The sequence below is a fragment of the Ptychodera flava genome, assembly GCF_041260155.1.
Source record: "Ptychodera flava strain L36383 chromosome 3 unlocalized genomic scaffold, AS_Pfla_20210202 Scaffold_25__1_contigs__length_14229661_pilon, whole genome shotgun sequence".
Taxonomy (NCBI): Eukaryota; Metazoa; Hemichordata; class Enteropneusta; family Ptychoderidae; genus Ptychodera; species Ptychodera flava.
In genome coordinates, this window is record NW_027248279.1 from 742,951 (window position 1) to 762,500 (window position 19,550).

Consider the following 19,550-nt stretch of genomic DNA (forward strand, 5'->3'; position numbering starts at 1 on the left):
TATCACATGGAAATCATTTACCTGACTTTCCGTTATGTGCCAATGGCGTATGTGAAAATTTGTATATTTAGATACATAGCATGCAAGTAACTGATAATTCGAGTCGCTTGCTAGGCAAACTGCCAGGGGTTATATCTTTCATAACAAGTGTGAAAGTGAGATAAGAAATGTTGTTCAGAGATGTGAAATGGTTTGATTTCCTTGTGAAGTAATCAGATGACAAATATGAAAAAAAATCGACGTCAAAGTACGCCGCACTCATTCAGTCCATAAAACACAGTGTTTAACATTCATATTTCATACCTTATTACAATTTCCCAAATCAAAATTTAGGTGTAGGTAGCCAGGTGACTTAACCTTTGTCTCCAACTTTCCACAGCATGAGCAGTGATTCTAATTAATGAAACTGTATCTCCATACACAAATGACCCCATAGACATACCTTTGGAATATTATTATTACAGGATCGGTGTTCCTTTTCACACATTTTGAGTCATAATGCAACAATTCAAGCTGAGTGATATCACTTTGCCAGATTGCACTTTTTATTCAAAAGCTTCCGAAATTTAACAGTGCATAAAAGAGCGATATCAAGATTAACTCTTCGCGTGGCCTGACTGATTTGGGGGCACTATACATTACCCATGATCCCTCGCAAATATCGTACAAATCAACAGTGCATCACAATGACATGTACAGAGTTCGCACAGTATTCTTCTGAAATGACTATCATTCTTTTTACCCTTTTCGTGATAGGTTTAGGAACCACTGCGTCGTCGCTACTGACAAGTAAGTATAAGACATCAAATCATGTTTTATGCCAGCGTTTTACTTCAGTGTCCATTCAAAGGCATTTAGTTGGGGGATATTATCATACATCGTAAGCGTTGCAGGGAAAATGACTAGTACGAGTATTTTGCACCCATATTTAATTCACAGTGCAGGGTTATAGTCCCAAATTTATGAATTTAAAATTAAGTTTTAATATCATCTATGGCTTTATAATCAAAGTTGAAATGAAGACAATGTTTGTATTGTTAAACGAAGCCCGGAGATAAGGAAACGTTTGCTTTTCTTTTTCTCAACTCCAAGGTAGTGTGATAGCGAGGTACCATTTATCGGATTGACTTCATTTTATAAGATAACCTTTGAGAAGTGTTGAGTTTTTTGTTTTGTTTAATCACACTGACAATAGTTGTAAGGGCTGGCAGTAGATTGGGATTCAGAATGTCGTATTGAGGCATGCTTTTGTGTTTTTGTAAAACAGGATGGCGAGATTGATGAAACGTGAGAACAATTTCCACATACGTTTCGCAGAACTCAGTGGCTAGTCGAATCAGCAAATTTAGTTGATTGTTTGCCGATTGTTGCGATGTGTAGGTTGTGGCCGCCAAGCCATGGGAGTAGAGTGAATACCCACACAAGGCGTACGCCGACACGTGTCATTCAATTAAATAAGGCATCCGTTACCTATATCATGTTATCGGATGTGCATCAATGCTTGATGTAATACGTTACTACCTACGTTACATCGTTAAAGAATTCATGATGAAAAATGAAGAAGTTAATAGTAAATCGCTTCGAAGCAATCCAGTTCAACATTAAAAAAGTAATTGGCCCACGCGATTCTGTGTTATCTGTTTACAACCTCAAAACGATGAACACTCTTACATTTTACAAGTATCCGAAAATTAGACAATGATCATAAATATTCCTTAATTTAGAATAAGAGTCCGTCCCTTTAATCTGACGTTAAGCCATGGTTACTAAAAAATAGAGATATGAGAATTCATTTAAAACATGAGTTAAAATACTACATACAGTTAAAAAAACCGCTGGTATTAACATGACGAGGTAGGTGCTGATTCATCATACATCATCACATTCACGCTGCCAACGACGTATATTGGATGACTAACCCATGTGCCATATGGTGACACTTAGTCGGCCTCTCAAATCAATGTTATACCGTTTTTTGTTATCTATCACTCGTTGGAGCTTGTTTTAAAGATCATATTAAAAATCTACCTTCTTTAGTGTTTATAAAATAGACAGTTTTTTTATTTATCGCGTTGGAGTGGAAGGGAAGCGGTCGTCGGAACTGCACTTGTGCAACTTTACAAACAATGTATTTCATGCACTATGTATAGATGCATCATGTCAAAATAGCTGCAACATTTAAATTTTACGACGTACATTAAGACAAACATGTTTTAACTTTCATCAATCGCCAAAGTAACTTGGATACAGTGTTTAAATCGGCCGTAGGGGCCCTTAGCGAACCTTGAGCGCCATTCCGACAACCACTGCCCTTTGACATCGGGATGATGGCACTTTGTTGGAATATTAAAGACAATTGCCAGGTGACCGTTGATTTTATTCTTTATTTATGAAAAATGGTTAAAAGTACTTTTGAGACAAAATAACAGATGCAATATACATTTCAAAGGTTATTTAATCAGATCATGCATGATATTCGTCCGAACATGGGAATATATGGCGGTGGCGACTTGCATGACCATTTCATTTCACCTAATGACACTGGCATATACATCAATGGCATCGATTGCCGTTACTTCGTCAGTATCTCCGCCAGTACAGAGTCGTTTTATCGATATTCAGCGACTACAATATAGAATTCGGTCGCTATGACTGTAATCGAGTTCCAAGGATCCTGTCACGTGTTGTACAAAAGCACCGTCGCTTCTATGACTCCAGGTCCGTGTCGGTGTATCAGTCAGTCTATCTATCTGTCTGTCTCTCCCTCTCTCCCTCCCCTCACTCCCCCTCTCTCTCTCTCTCTCTCTCTCTCTCTCTCTCTCTCTCTCTCTCTCTCTCTCTCTCTCTCTCTCTCTCTCTCTCTCTCTCTCTCTCTCTCTCTCTCTGATTATTATGTATAACAGGTCATGCATTAATTTGGTCACAGAAACTATAGTTTCACGATAATGTACGTGTTGCATTTTCAGGTTGTGTTTCATCAAGATGTTTAAACGGAGGCACATGTGTTCTCCTAGATGTGGGTTTCAGGTGTCATTGCGCCCATGGATATATGGATGATGTCTGTGCAACCTCAACAGGTATGGCGATAGACATATTGAAAGATTGTCTTCGTAAGCATCACCGGTCACGATGACAACAAAACAATTTAACTCCTCTAAAGCGACATTAACATTCTCAATTGATGTTCTATAGATTTTTACATTTATATACTTAGCTATTTGATACTTTCTCCTATAGACTGAAAGCAGTATATCTGAAAAAAATAATTCGAACATTATAGGTTATTGTCACATATGACTGTTTGTTTGTCTGTTTGACTTTGATCACAATCAATCCCGAAAAAATAGAAAAGTCACCACTCAGAAATGAACGCTTTATAAAGGTGTGGAGAATGGAACTTTACAAAGAAGGAAACTTAACCTGTCTTTATTCTACAGATTCAGAACTAAAGGAAAACAAACAAACAACAAAAATATCAAAAAAATGCAAAGATTTGCGTGCTGAAATGTTTATATCATCAATAGTACCATCGTGAAAGTGATGTCCCGGAAATACATTTGAATATCACTGTTAGACTTATTCTGTTACAATTCAAATTACAGGTGCAAACTGTGGAATGAACTTCTTCAATGTTCGACATGGTCACATTGTCTCTCCTAATTTTCCAAACAACTACTACAACAATCACAACTGCCACTATTTCATCAGCATCCCAGGAGCACTAAGTATCAAGCTAACATTTAATACTTACGACCTTGAGAATAGATTTGACTACGTTGAGGTCGGCATCGGCCCAGTATTGGAAAGCAACTCTATCGCGAAATTTAAGACGTCATACGATCCCGTTCCATCACCGTTAGAAGTAGCTTCTGACTTTATTTGGCTGCGATTCCATACTGATGGCAGTGTAGCTCATCATGGTTTCAACATAACCTTTTTCGCAGGTAAGCCTTCCAAATGTTTGTAAGCCCAGTGGGCAAAGACAATACATATCTTCTGAAAACTACAGTGACAGCGAACTATGTACAATCTATCAATAATTTATTAAAGCAGCAATCGCGCAACTGTTATCTTGGAAAAGTGTGCCTTCTCGGGCAAGAGGAAAAATTCAACATTAGTCTAATTAATGCGTATTTGTGTCCTCTTAAGGTTTCTACTTCTATTTACGATTGCCAATAATGTTGTTTTGAAAATTCAAGCGCTGAAATGTTCCAACTTACACTTTATCTGAATGTTATAAAGCTTTAGGGTTTCTGCTTCCTGTACAATATAAAAAGATAACAAAATGATAAGAAGTTTTACAAATATTTTTCATTAGTTTTGTTTAACTTCTCAACCAGGTTTCATCGGCCATTTCCTTGATCCGTTCATCCCAATGATAAATACAACTTGTTTTGTCAGCTCCGCAGTCAGCGACGCGGAGCTTATAGAATAGGTTGATTTTCCGTCGTCGTCCGTCGTCCGCCGTCCGTCGTCTGCCAACAATTGCCTTCTCCTCTAAAATCGCACTTCCGATTGCTTTGAAATTTTATATTCAGTTCACTTTGGGGTGACCTCACTTAAGTTTGTTCATATCGTGGTGAAATTTGCATATTTCTTTTTTTGGGGCAATTTTTGCTGGTTTTGGTAAAAAATCTTCTTCTCTGAAACTACTTGTCCGAATGCTTTTAAATTTTATATGCAGTTTATTTAGGGTGACTTCAGTTAGATTTATTCAAATCGTTGTGAAATTTGCATATTTGTATTTTTAAGGCTATTTTTGTCGTTTTTGATAAAAAATCTTTAAAAATCTTCTTCTACAAAACTACCAGTCAGATAGCTTTGATATTTGGTACATAGGTCCCCAGGGATGATCTACTTCAGATTTGTTCAAATTGTGCAGAAATATGCGAATTTGCATTTTTATTGCAATTTTTGCCTTTTTTGGTCGAAAAATTTGTTTCTCAAAAAGTGCTGTTCTGATAGCTTTTAAATTTGCTATGAATGTTTCTATAGATGAACAAGTAATATATATTGAATTTCTGATGAAATCTGTAATTATGTAATTTTGGGACAATTTTTTGCCATTTTTGGTCAAAAAATGTGTATTTCCAAAACTAGCCATCTGATAGCTTTGACATTTTGTATACAGGTTCCTATAGATAAACTAAATCATATTTGTTGAAATAATGATGAAATCTGTAATTTTGAATTTTTCGGGCAATTTTTGCCATTTTTGGTCAAAAAATGTGTTTCTCAAAAAGTACTGGTCTGATAGCTTTGAAATTTGGTATACAGGTTTCTACAGATGAACTTAGTAATATATATTGAGTTTCTGATGATATCTGTAATTTTGTATTTTTCGAGCAATTTTTGCCAGTTTTGGTCAAAAAATGTGTATTTCCAAAAGTACTCATCGGATAGCTCTGGAATTTGGTATACAGGTTCCTACAGATGATCTTAATGATATTTATTGACATAATTATGAAATCTGCAACTTTGTATTTTTTGGGCAATTTTTGCCGTTTTTGGTCAAAAAAGTATTTCTTAAAATGTACTGGTCTGATAGCTTTGAAATTCGATATTCAGGTTCCTGCAGATAAATAAATGTGATATTTTGAAATTATGATAAAATCTGTAATTTTGTATTTTTGGGGCAATCTTGCCATTTGTAGTCAAAAAATTTCTTCCCCTAAAACTGCTTGTCTGAAAACTTTCAAACTTGGTATGCAAGTTCTAAGGGGCTATCTTGATATGATATATGGGAATTATGTTGAAATCTCAAAAACTGCAAGTCGATAGCTTTGATATTTGCTATACAGGTTCCAAGTGAGTATTTATATATAATCCCATGTACATCAGACTCGACAGCGCTGCACACAGCTCGACAGCTTATATATTCGCTACAGCCTTACGCCGCGCTGCATGTTTGATTCCGAGCGAGAATTAACGGAATTTTTGTGCGATGAAGGAAGTTAATCGTTGTTAGTCGAATGACTTATACGCTTGTGCCTCCTAAGTTGCTTTCCCTAAGATTTTACTGTACTCTTTATTCATTTTGAACTTACGTTGAGGTGTAGGGTTCTATCTATCGCCAACCGGGATCGTCAGGTACGACGTCCACGACTCGTGAGTCATTAAAATAAAACGATCGACAGTATCTCCATTCGATTATCGAGAGAAGCTATACTTTCAGCTTCTCGAAATTTCGTTGGACAAATGTGCTTTTTATGTTTCCATGTCTGGATTTATCGGGTCACCTTTCGGTAAAAATGTCGTGAAAGCTAGCACGGCATCGATCACAACAAATCTGTCTGTGTCGCGACGCCTGCATGTATGAACGGTAAGCTTTCAATGCAGGAAAAAAAGGTCCGGTTGATGACTTACAACAGGGGTAATTTGGATTTCGTATCCGTCCTGTTCTACGTCACACAGGTAGCGATTCGGGCCAGTTCATGTAGTTATATAATGTATGATATATTGAAATTATGGCGAAATCTGCAATTTTTATTTTTAGGGGCAATTTTTGCCATTTTGGTCAGACAGTTTCACTCTTAAAAAACTACTCATCAGATAGTTTTGGTTTACATGTTCTTAGGGATGATCCAATGTGACATATTCAAATTATGATGAAATGTTCAATTGTGTATGTTTGCAGCTATTTTAGCCACTTTTTCTGGCCACTGAAATGAGCTATCAAAGATTTCCACCTTCTTCATCAACATGTGTTAAAAATAGTTATTCTCTACATAAACACAGCGGAGCTATATCGATTGTTAGGTCGCTTGTTTCCTTTGTTATGGGTATATATCTTGAACAATTCAATGAAATATACAACATTTGGAAACAACCAGTATTCTATTTGATATCACCCCTTGTATATAGCTATACTGATATCGGTAACATGAATAACATGCTAGCAATAATAACGCTCTGCACATTACAAATTCAGATCACGGTTAGAAATCTAATAAGCCTTCCAAATTTTTGAGCTCTTTTGTTTCACCAACACTTCTGGTTGTGGCCTTTTTACCGATTTGCCGGCACGTTTTGCACAAAGGTGTGGCAACACTCTTCCGTGACCACACCACACTTGCAACACATGATACCAGTTGGTCCACTTTGTTGTTGTCTCCATTGATCTCTTGCAAGTCGAGATTTGTTGCACAACACAATTGTGGAATTCGTGGTTGCTATGATACAGCTCTTATACAATTTCGGCAAAGTAAAATGTAAAATAATTATAGTGTGAAAAAGTATTCAAGTTTGCATACATTTTACTGTATTCTTGTCCGCCCTAAAAACACAAACAAAAAGTAATATTGAATTGAAAAACGAATTGAGGTTGCGATTCAACGGACATTTCATAATTTGTTACATTTTTATACTGTAGCTTGATAATATTTTAACCTGTACATTTTTTCGTATTATAAAAGTATACTATTGCTGCGGTTGTTCACAGATTACACGTTTCGTATTATGCAGATTTGCAAACGTTTAGTGAATTTTTCATTTATCTTTCTGTCTATCAGTCATTCTATCTTTCTTCTGCACGCATATTATATCTCCCCATGCGCAAGTTTGCATGGCTTTTGCTCTTAGCTCTCTGTTCCAATGTGCTTATTGACCATGACAAAATGTTTCCCTTGTGGTCCCAATTCACGTTTCTCATTTCAGCCCTCCTTCAACCTACGTCATATCTGGTCTTTTTACATAACTTCTCTAGGACCGATAAATCCTATCGTTTAATATCCCTCCCCCTGAACACTTCACATGCGGACATCGGTTCGAAGACGATCTGATAGGTCGCATTACATCACCGAATTATCCAAACAATTACGACAACTATGAAGATTGCTTGTATTTCATCAGCATAAAGGGGGTCCTAAGTATTACCTTAACATTCAACTACTATGATCTCGAATTGTTTTTCGACTATGTGAAAATCGGAATGGGTAGTGTTTTGCGACGAAACACTGGTAAATAGTTCAACTATCCAGATCCATCGCCAATCGAAATTGCTTCTGAAACGCTGTTGATTGTATTTCACACTGACGGAAGCGATGTGAGACGTGGTTTCAACATATCATTTTCCACGGGTGAGTAAGCACTCCAGAACAAGTAAAGTATTATTGCGTCGGATCTTGCTTGAGTAGAAAGTAATTAATTAATTACTTGTCGCTAACTGACTACGCAAGCGTAGATTTAATATACAATGCGATCGTACTAGAAATTTCCCCGAATACATTCATTGACGCTCCCATGATTTATGAATGTCTGTGGAGAAACAAATAAGAACAAGTAGAGTATCATTTTCTAATTTGCCATTGATAAAATATATGATATCGCCATTATTCAGTAAATAGCATTCTCTATCTCGTCATTGATAGAAAATATTGTTACCATAATGCCTTAAAAAGTAGCAAGGGGGAGAAAACTGTCTCGCATGTGAACGAGGGCACACGCAAAAAAATAAAATATAGTTAATTGTTTCCGAGACTTAAAAGTGAAGCCGTGCAAGTAACTTAAATGTTCGATGTTTCGTCGGTTAATTTCCAAGCTTGCCATTATACATATGTGCTCATCACAAGATCTTGTCAGGTGACTGTTCATTAATATATAGTAAAACATCTGACTGAAATTTAAGCTCATACTTCACCATATTTTCGTTAGCAGCGCAGCCAGCGATATAAATGTGAGCAGGGAACTTGACTAAGCGTTCTCTGTGTCTATAGGCTTTTGAGCTTGCAATTGGATGTTGGGTAGTTAAGTTGCTATGACAACGATAATGAATACACAATACGTAATTTACCAAATGCGACCGATTGTCATCATGGTAGATGTAAAGAAAATGCCACAAAAACGGACATATGTACTTTTTGACAGATTAAACAGGAAGGTTACACCTGTGAGGGGCTGACAAAATATGCGTGTGTCATGGATTTTGTTTTAGGCTCTAGATCGGTTTGTTTTTATGACGCGACAATTTTCCGGCCGATAACTTATCCCCAGTCTAATACCTTTCGAAGTATGTGCCATAAAAAGTAGGACAGATTAAAAACAAACCCTGACACATTTTTGAGTTAAGTATGTTGTCAATCGCTGTCAAAGACTTTCTGTGAACGCATGTCAACTCACGCTCTTCCAAAGTCAAGGAACCTGTTCACACCTAAAAACGTAGAAAAACGCAAAAAAGTTTTCGTGACACTTTTAGGGCCCATAAGAAAAAAAAGAAGAAATCCATAAGCCCTGTTGGTGATATATTACGTTGCATTACGAAATAACCGAGCAGAGGAGGTAGACATTTCAAAAAACATTCAAAGGCAATCGTGGTAAATCGTAAAAACTTGAGTATTTTTCGGTCCTCTGTGTTGACATACAGCTAACAGAGCATGACATATGTTAAGCAATATACTGACGTCATGGACGGTCTTTGTATCAGGCGTGGCTTACGTTTTTGTGTAAATATCCTGATGGGATAGTCTCCAACAAACGTTACGGACATTATGTTATCAGGCTAAGCCTAGTAATCTAACTATACATCTAACTAACTGTTTTGATAAGATGGTTAAGCAGAACACTCATGCGACAGAGGGAAAGATGTGCGAAAAGCGACCAAGTAGAAGGAGAGTACGCGAACGATTGGAAAACATGGGCTAAGAAAACCTACAAAGAGCAATGTGAAGACGTCTTGTATTCGTTACGGCAGTGTTTCCGCTGCCCGCTCGCCAAATCGCAAATGCGCTAAAAGTAGCGTTTGGCGGGAAGATTTTTGCATAAATTAGCCAAACTTGAATCACAAACTGCACCATGACGTCACAACTTTGTCCATGCGATGTCCTGCATACGATATGAGACGTGATGTAAAAGTGGCCTTTATATGTCAGGAGATCATATTTATAACACGTACAGGGACTGTAATGAATAAAATTGTAACGCAACAGCTCATATACACAACGTAACGCATGCACAACATGACTAGTCATGGAGCTACCAAAGAGTTTTGGACTGGACTACACGCTCTGTCCCTACCTAGCTACAGATCACAAAGTGCAGTGGCATGGCAGCCATCATGTCGTCGACAGTGAAGAAAATTGTGATGGTGAAGCCAGCAAAAACAGCAAACTTCCTTGCAAAATGGGAAAAAAAACACCCCAAACGCAGGTTTTAAGCTCATGTAAGCTAAGAAATGTGAAAAAGACTATGATCAGAGTAGGAATTTAGTGGCGGCATGATCTAAAGCGTACGCAAGGCATTTTCTAGAGCACGTAGTCAGAGAGAGTATAAACCGGAAAGTAGACAGCTGAAATGTTCGGGGGCATTGCTGCTAACGAGAACATTATCCTTACTGACGATTAGGGTCAGAAACTTGTGTGAATTGACCTCTTTTCAGAGAATTTTCAGTTCATTTTGACCCGACAATGTCAACAGACTCAACAGACGGAGTGTCTGAATCATGCAGGTAGACATCGAGTTGACATCTGTACTACATTGTGTATGAGGCACTATATCAGTTAATCGAGCTCAATTATTTAGACAATTTTTATTTACTTGAAATATTCGAAATTAATTGACTGCCGTTTTGTATCAAGGAAGTCTCGTAAATTAAAACATAATTTATACGTATCACTCGAGTGAAGTTTGATAGGATCATTCACATAGAATACAATGAAGGCGACGGAATTTTCTTCCAGTCAAAAATGGTCAAGAAATAAACCTATTAAGCTTTCCAGTCAAGGCGGCAGAGATGGTACTGGTAGATATTTTGCCTGTCTTTCCCTCTATCACTCACGAACAATTATGCAAAACGTAATGTAAATGATGTGTTCAGTGTTTAAAACCTTGCAGGTCTGTCGTATGCTCGCCATGTGTATTTGTTTTGATTCAGTAAAGCTCAAATTTCATAAAAATCCGTGTGGACCGTTGTATTCCTGATCAGGTACATAGATTTAGCACTATTTAATTAGGCCTCTAAGAGATTTTTGAAAAATAGGCCTAAAATTTGCCGCAAACTTTTCACAATACCTTAAAGCATACACCATTTCCAACAGCCATGGACATGGCAGTCGTCAGCACTTCATTAACAGTAAATCTCTTGTATTTTGAACAGAGTCGAACTGTGGATCGAATTTTAACGATGTTCGCGCCAGTGACATTATCTCGCCTAACTACCCCGACGTCTACGAAAACAACTTGAGGTGTCTTTATTTGATCAGTATCTCGGATGCAGATAGCATAATCTTTATACTAAGACATCTGGACCTGGGAAACCGCCAAGACTACGTTGAAGTTGGAGCTGGCTCGGTCATAAATAATAATTCAGTAATGAATTACACAACATCTAATGATGGGATTCCGCCGTACGTTGAGGTCGAATCAGACACCGCCTGGGTTTTATTCCACACTGATGGCTTCAAAGTAGGTCAGGGTTTCAACATAACCTTTACTGCCGGTAGGTATACTTATTGAATTTAAATTACTAAATAAAATAAATGTGAACGGACACTACTACATGAAGTTATCTTATAAACGCACAAAGGTTTAGTCCTAAATGCTTTTAATTAAGGTAGTTCGTGCCTCAAATATGAAAGGCTTAAACTTTTGCTAAGACCTTCCTTAAGCACACTTCCAAACTTTACCGATATTTGAAAATTAAAAGGCCGCCATCCCTGTGTTATCTGTAGGGCCAAAATCAAATTCTTGATTTAAACAGACCTAATAATTATAGACTTCATATTTACTCAATAAGCTTCAGAGTGATCCTAAGCAATTGTCGACCATTTGAATGTGTTGAAGTTAGAAAGTCCGAATATCAGTCCCCGAGACGCATTTTATACCTTAAGGGGAAATGGCAAGAAATCTTACGTACACAGTACGTAAGAAGAAAAGAATAGAAAAGAAAAGTACATGGTTCAAAAATTATATAATAACGATTTGGTTGAGAGGAACATTTTCAAGTCAGAAACAATAAGAAACTTCGAAGATATCAGGTTTGTTTGGCAAAAGGGTCGGATCCTGGTGGAGGTTACTGCCATAGAAAATGTCGCTGTCGCCGAATGGATCACTTTTTCACGAAAACATCCCTAAACATAGGTCGATTTTTTTATCCGACAAAACCCTAAACATGGATTGACAACAAAAGAAATGTCCCATTCTACAGTAAAACATTTACATGTAACAGAATAGAGGTGAAAGTTCCCAAATGTGTCAAGCAGATCGATAACAATCGATCATGATTTTGGAATATGCGCGGGTAGAAGATTTTGACTCGGGCGGGACACCACAATACGAAAATAATAAGAGCACCCACGGGATAAGATTTTTTTCGTAGTGCATAGCGGTATAGAAAATCACACACAGTGAAAGTCATACTAATTAGAAAATTGTCCCTGAAGTCAGGGTTTTTGAGGCCGGAAAACACGGTAGAGGGTCTTTTTTTTTAATCCCTAGCATTAAACGAAGAAAACAAAGCCGTCCTTTCTCATACTTCCACAGACCTACAATCTCCAAGCATCCCTGTGGTAACAATAGACAGAGACCCAGTAATAGAAGGTGATGACGTCACCCTCACCTGTTCGTCAAGTGGAATTCCACCACCAGTTTACACCTGGTATCACAATGGAGAAGCGTTGGATAGCCATGGAAGAATACACAGAATCCATGGAATTGATGCTGCCGATTCTGGGATATACATATGCAATGTTACAAATAAAGAAGATACACGTGCGACATCTATCCACTTTAATGTCTCAAGTACGTATACTTTTACTTAGATTATCTATAAATCTTGCCAACGTGATAGTTTATTTTAACAAATGTAGTTGCCTGCATGATGAATATCAGAGTTACTGTTTTGCATTAATAGTTCATCCACTTTTTCTGCCAATTTTTACCGAACAAGACATGAGTTGGGTATCTTATAGCGATAAATAATTGGTTGATATGCACGCGCTGAAAGTATGTACCGGGACCTGCCGTCGAGTAAAGGTTTTTCGATGGTCATTTTCCCTGTGATACATCTATCGAGAAAATTAAAGTCCCGATTTCACAAAACGAAGCTTGTAAAAACTTTATTTACGTTTTTAGCTTAAAAATGAACCCTCATGAGTAGTGGGACAAAAGAATACTGGAAAAGTTTGAAAGTCTGGAAATCTGTCCAAGAGGGACACCCTCTTCTCTTTTAAATGCGAATTAAAGTTGAAAAGTAAATAAAGTAAAGTAAAATAAAGTAGAGTGTGTTTGTATAAATATAAATTTTCAATTTGTTGGACACCTGCGTTTTCAAGTCAAGAGCACCAGCAGGCTAACAAAATAATAGGTTTGTATTACGCAAGGGGAGGAATGATGTAGAAAGATGCAGCAGATCACTCAAGTGGAAAAGTGATACAAATAATGAAATGCCTCAGAAATCATGGTTAATGTTGTCAGAAACTACAGTAACAAGGAAAGATTTCGTCTATGGCACTTACATGAAACGGAATATCTAACTGATTTTTACACAATACGTAACTCACACAGACCTACAATCCCCAAGCATTCCTGTGGTAACAATAGACAGAGACCCAGTAATAGAAGGTGATGACGTCACCCTCACCTGTTCATCGAATGGGATTCCACCGCCCGTTTACACCTGGTATCACAACGGAGAAGCGTTAAACAACCATGGAAAAATACACAGAATCCATGGAATTGATTCTGCCGATTCTGGGATATACTCATGCCATGTTACAAATAGAAAAGATACACGTGCGACATCCATCCACTTTAATGTCTTGAGTACGTAAACTTTCATTGAGTTTATCTATCAATCTTGCCTACGTGATAGTTTATTTTGACAAATGTAGTTGCCTGCATGATGTATATAACAGTTTAACGTTCACCCGATTTTTCTACCACTTTTTTACTGAACAAGACATGAGTTGGGTATCTTATAGCGACAAATAATTGGTTGATACGCACGCGCTGAAGGTATGTAAAGGGACCTGCATTCGAGTAAGGTTTTCAATGAGCGTTTTCCCTGTTATACGTCTAGCGAGAAAATAAAATTCCCGATTTTCAAAAAGGAAACTTGTAAAAACTTTGTTTACGCTTTTAGCTTCAAAATGAACCCTCATGAGTAGTGGGACAAAAGAATACTGGAAAAGTTTGAAAGTCTGGATATCTGTCCAAGAGGGACACCCTCTTCTCTTTTAAATGCGAAGAAAAGTTGAAAAGTAAAAAAAGTAAAGTAAAATAAAGTAGAGTGTGTTTGCATAAATATAAATTTTCGATTTGTTGGACACCTGCGTTTCCAAGTCAAGAGCACCAACAGGCTAACAAAATAATAGGTTTGTATTACGCACGGGAAGGAATGATGTAGAAAGATGCAGCAGATCACTCAAGTGGAAAAGTGATACAAATAATGAATGCCTCAGAAATCATGGTTAATGTTGTCAGAAACTACAGTAACAAGGAGAGAGTTTTTTTGTCTATGGCACTTACATGAAACGGAATATCTAACTGATTTTTACACAATACGTAACTTACACAGACCTACAATCCCCAAGCATTCCTGTGGTAACAATAGACAGAGACCCAGTAATAGAAGGTGATGACGTCACCCTCACCTGTTCGTCAAGTGGAATTCCACCGCCCGTTTACACCTGGTATCACAATGGAGAAGCATTAAACAACCATGGAAAAATACACAGAATCCACGGAATTGATTCTGCCGATTCTGGGATATACTCATGCCATGTTACAAATAGAAAAGATACACGTGCGACATCCATCCACTTTAATGTCTTGAGTACGTAAACTTTCATTGAGTTTATCTATCAATCTTGCCTACGTGATAGTTTATTTTGACAAATGTAGTTGCCTGCATGATGTATATAACAGTTTAACGTTCACCCGATTTTTCTACCACTTTTTTACTGAACAAGACATGAGTTGGGTATCTTATAGCGACAAATAGTTGGTTGATACGCACGCGCTGAAAGTATGTAAAGGGACCTGCATTCAAGTAAGGTTTTCAATGAGCGTTTTCCCTGTGATACGTCAAGCGAGAAAATAAAATTCCCGATTTTCACAAAAGGAAACTTGTAAAAACTTTATTTACGCTTTTAGTTTCAAAATGAACCCCCATGAGTAGTGGGACAAAAGAATACTGGAAAAGTTTGAAAGTCTGGATATCTGTCCAAGAGGGACACCCTCTTCTCCTTTTAAATGCGAAGAAAAGTTGAAAAGTAAATAAAGTAAAGTAAAGTAAAGTACCGTGTGTTTTTATAAATATAAATTTTCGATTTGTTGGACACCTGCGTTTCCAAGTCAAGAGCACAAACAGGCTAACAAAATAATAGGTTTGTATTACGCAAGGGGAGGAATGATGTAGAAAGATGCAGCAGATCACTCAAGTGGAAAAGTGATACAAATAATGAAATGCCTCAGAAATCGTGGATAATGTTGTCAGAAACTACAGTAACAAGGAGAGAGATTTTTTTTTTTTATGGCACTTACATGAAACGGCATATCTAACTGATTTTAACACAATACGTAACTCACACAGACCTACAATCCCCAAGCATTCCTGTGGTAACAAAAGACAAAGACCCAGTAATAGAAGGTGATGACGTCACCCTCACCTGTTCATCAAGTGGAATTCCACCACCAGTTTACACCTGGTATCACAATGGAGAAGCGTTGGATAGCCATGGAAGAATACACAAAATTCATGGAATTAATGCTGCCGATTCCGGAATGTACATATGCCATGTTACAAACAGGAAAGATACGCGTGCGTCATCCATCTACATTGATGTCTTGAGTACGTATTCTTGTACTTGTATTCGGTATATCTTATAAGACGGTCCAACGAACCATTACAAAATAAACGAATCAATCAATCAATTGTGTTTGTTTTCTTCATGGAGCATTTTCTCGGTCAAATTTTTTGGCCGTCTAGCGCTTGAAAAGTCGTGTTGGCTGAACATTTATGGAATTTATGGAACTAGATAATAATTCAGTTGAGAGAATTGTTCCTGTTCGCTATTTCTTTGTTTTTGTCATTTTTGCCTTTTTTTAACAACAAGTATCATTTGATTCCCTTAATCCAGCACCTCCCTCCAAAATAAAAAATACCACAGTTTCTTCTGTGACTGACAGTTTGATAACTGTGTCGTGGATACCCGGTTATGACGGTGGTAGCCAGCAAGTATTCTCCATTGAATATCGAAAGACCTCCCTTCACTATTCGAATGGTACTGAAGACGACATTCACCGTACCGTGAATTGGTCGAGAACGACCACTACGAACCTGACGATGCACACATTAACGGGATTACAGCCATCGACGAGTTATATTTTGCATGTCGTCAGCTCAAACGTTGTAGGGGAAACCAAGAGTGACAGCATCCAAGTTACAACGGCAGGTAATGTGATTAAGAATGGTGGGACTTTATACGTGATATTCAGCAGTAAACGACATAGTTCTTGAAAGCCTTAATGTCTGCAACCAGTCGTATGGGCTAACTACATGATGTTATGTAGATTTATGGTGCTAGAACGTTTGATAGATAGGAGACTACTCACAGCTTAAAAGTTGCATAACACATTTCATACGTAACGTATGTCTATAAACGTTACGTAACAAATACATACATACATACATATTCGGAAAAGAAATAGCTAATTATAAGTATTAAAAGTGTACGCATATCGTTAACGCCAAGCTCCTTACAAAATGAATCTTTTAGAAGTGGGAAGGTTGGTGATGAAAAAGTGCATATTTTAAGACGTAATAAAATAAACATATAGACTAGGAGGAAGCATGTCAATAAGTTAGAGGTCCCCCTTCAGCAGGGGCATGTATCTACAGCTTGAATGTCACAAACAATAAATTTTGCATTCTAGCAAGTGAATGCTATATGGTATTTGATAGTGAAAAATGTTTAAAAATTAACACACTTTTCCTATAGCAGCGTAATTTCAAGATATCCAATTTATGTCTCTTAACTAAAATGCTGTCTCCATTACTCTCTGTCACTGTGGTGGTGAATAAGAAGTTACAGAAGCAAGGATTTGTATCTCTGCAAACTTTCATACAGCACCACCTGTGGTGAGGGTCCAGGGGTCATCCCTGAGGCTGTCTTCTTTTGCCCAAGACACTCCTCCAAGCAAGACTGCCATTTCGGCAGCTCGACCTCAGCTGAGCTTAACAACGCAAAGTATATTGCGATTTCTGTTCGGGAAAAACACATATCTCAATTTTCATTTGAATACAATCAGCGGGAAAGCCCATTTCCTAATGTTACTACAACCGACCTTCATATTCGTTTATAATAATTATGATTGCATTTTCTGTTGCAGGTGAACCGACAAAGGCTATAAGTGCGATTAAATTGATAATACTGATTTCTCTGTCAGTTGTGGCCTGTGCAGCTGTGAGTCTCATTATCGCCATACTTTGGAACGCTACAAGACGACGTCGACAACCCAGTGACATCCAGGCAGTAAGCAATAAAGGTAAACAATATGCATTTGCCTCGATACTGTTTGCCCCCGAGGACCGCGGTGAATATTAATGGCTCAAATTTAGTGCAAATGATACTCTCATCTCTTTACATTCAACAAAACGAAATGTTCAGTGCCCTTATATTTTCTCTTTCTTTGACAGGCAATACAGACGATGACAGGTAAGAATATTCTAGTGATTTACCTTGCTTATAACGAAAAATCCGAAGGACAGGCGTACTGTATTATTTGCATCAAATTTTGTATCTTGTTACAGTGATTGTCATAACGTGGAAATACGGTATAGTTCAGGACTCTCCGAGCACTGCCAGAATACGTTTTCATTTCTTCATGGTTTTACTAGGCTAATAACAATATAAATAATTAAATCATTTTAAAGGGACAAAGTCGGCCATTTTTCATGAATTTTGTTTGATACGAAAAACTACTTATAGTTTGACATGTTGAGAGATACTGAATAAATGAGTGACCATACATATATTCGACTCCGTTTTTGGACTGGATACATGAAACTATCGCGAAAATGAATTAATGGTCATGACCATTAATTCATTTTCGCCATGGTTTCATTAAATTTGTCTAAAACCGGGGTCGAATATATGCATGGTCATTCATTTATTCATTATCTTTCAACATGTCAAAACTATATAAGTAGTATCTCGTATCAAACAAAATTCATGAAAAATTGCAGACTTTTTATCATTAAGCAATGCGGTATACACGTATACCCACTGAGTTGTATATATCTGAAAGGAGAGTCATCTTATTGTTAAAGACTATCTCGATAAAAAACACACACTCTGAGTTGAAACAAAAAATTAATGAAACGGTTAATTTGTTTTGACTCAATGATGTAAAACAACTCTATGGACATGTATCGTTTTAGTAACAAGTTAAGAATGCAATTTTTTTGCCTTTTTTCCATCAAATATTTAATACAGTTTAAAAAACGAACGCCTCGGTACAAGTAGAATAAAGTGATATCGCAATTTAAATTGTTCAGTGTTACCAACCTTTTGTTAATGTAGCTTTAGCAGATTCTATAACTTTATTCATGTTTTTACAGTCCCACTTACATTAATGTTCAGTCATTGCCGAAAGGTCACGAATATTGCGAACTTGTGTTTCCCATGCAAGAATTTGGTAAGTAATATGTTATTGTCTATTATTGAATTATGTGTTAATGACCTATCCTGCAGCAAACATATCGCGCAACGATGCAACGTTCAACCGTTATTTTCACTTCCTAAAGCAAACGATTAACGGTGCACCTGAATATTTTTACAACCCGACACAATAATGTACACGGACCCGCAACGGGGATTATGACTACCCAACGGTATTATGCCTAGCTTGAATTTCATAATGATACTTTTGGAAAGACGGAAACAAAAATGGACAACAACATTCGGATGAAACATCTATGCAGATAAATTTTCTCCGCTCGGTTGAGTAACTCCTTTTTTGCGGATTTGCGCTGAAGTGCAATGTATCACTGAATTGTAGCTGTTTCGTCAGGGCGTTCATGTTCACTGTGAGATCAAGAGTCATAAGAGGGCCTCTAAAACAAAGAGATCCCAGGGGTAACTGCTTTAATGATGCTAGACGCGTACTCGGGTATTCCGAGGTGACTAAGCTACCACCACCCGATTGTACACGCATTCATTTTACCCGCGGTGCAGCTGAATATACAAATGAATTCAGATATTTTGCAGCTGCTATTATAAATATACATGATTCGTTATCTTCTTTTCTTCAAATATAAAGACAAGAAAGGGTCACAAGATTTAACAGAGGAAGTCCCTGAGGTATGACGTCATTTTATATCAGCATTCCTCTCATTGTTTTTACCTTCTAGCGTTTCTTCAGATCTCTCCCTTACTACGCTTCGTACTTTCTCCCGCTCTTTTTGTCTCTGTCCTCAAACCACAGGATGTATAATTTTGCAAGGCATAACATGCTTAAAAGAGGACGCGATATGTCTGCTCTTTAATTTCTTTGCTTTCGATTTCTTTTAGAGCTTGTTCGATGCTTACTGTTTTTATTATCGAACTTTCGAT

General features: G+C 37.4%; 1 protein-coding gene and 1 long non-coding RNA gene across 2 annotated transcripts in view; both read left to right on the plus strand.

The window, feature by feature from the left end:
- Positions 1–669: 669 nt before the first annotated feature.
- LOC139125162 (peroxidasin homolog) lies at positions 670–15,822 on the plus strand. The gene is made up of 8 exons (XM_070691266.1): positions 670–789; positions 2,967–3,077; positions 3,603–3,944; positions 11,090–11,431; positions 12,475–12,732; positions 13,498–13,755; positions 14,510–14,767; positions 15,527–15,822. The coding sequence occupies exons 1-8, from the start codon at positions 687–689 to the stop codon at positions 15,820–15,822; spliced, it is 1,968 nt and encodes a 655-aa protein (XP_070547367.1). The 5' UTR covers positions 670–686.
- A 2,353-nt stretch (positions 15,823–18,175) lies between these two features.
- Positions 18,176–19,550, plus strand: part of LOC139125565 (uncharacterized) — a 2,055-nt gene continuing 680 nt past the window's right edge. The window contains exons 1-2 of the long non-coding RNA XR_011550278.1: positions 18,176–18,633; positions 19,258–19,298. This is a non-coding gene — a long non-coding RNA (uncharacterized lncRNA). The remainder of the gene's footprint in view (positions 18,634–19,257; positions 19,299–19,550) is intronic.

Coding starts and splice junctions, on each gene's coding strand:
- LOC139125162 (XM_070691266.1), top strand. CDS start 687: ATGACATGTACAGAGTTCGCACAGTATTCTTCTGAAATGACTATCATT. Junction 3,078..3,602: donor TGTCTGTGCAACCTCAACAG/GTATGGCGATAG, acceptor TTCAAATTACAG/GTGCAAACTGTGGAATGAAC. Junction 3,945..11,089: donor CAACATAACCTTTTTCGCAG/GTAAGCCTTCCA, acceptor TATTTTGAACAG/AGTCGAACTGTGGATCGAAT.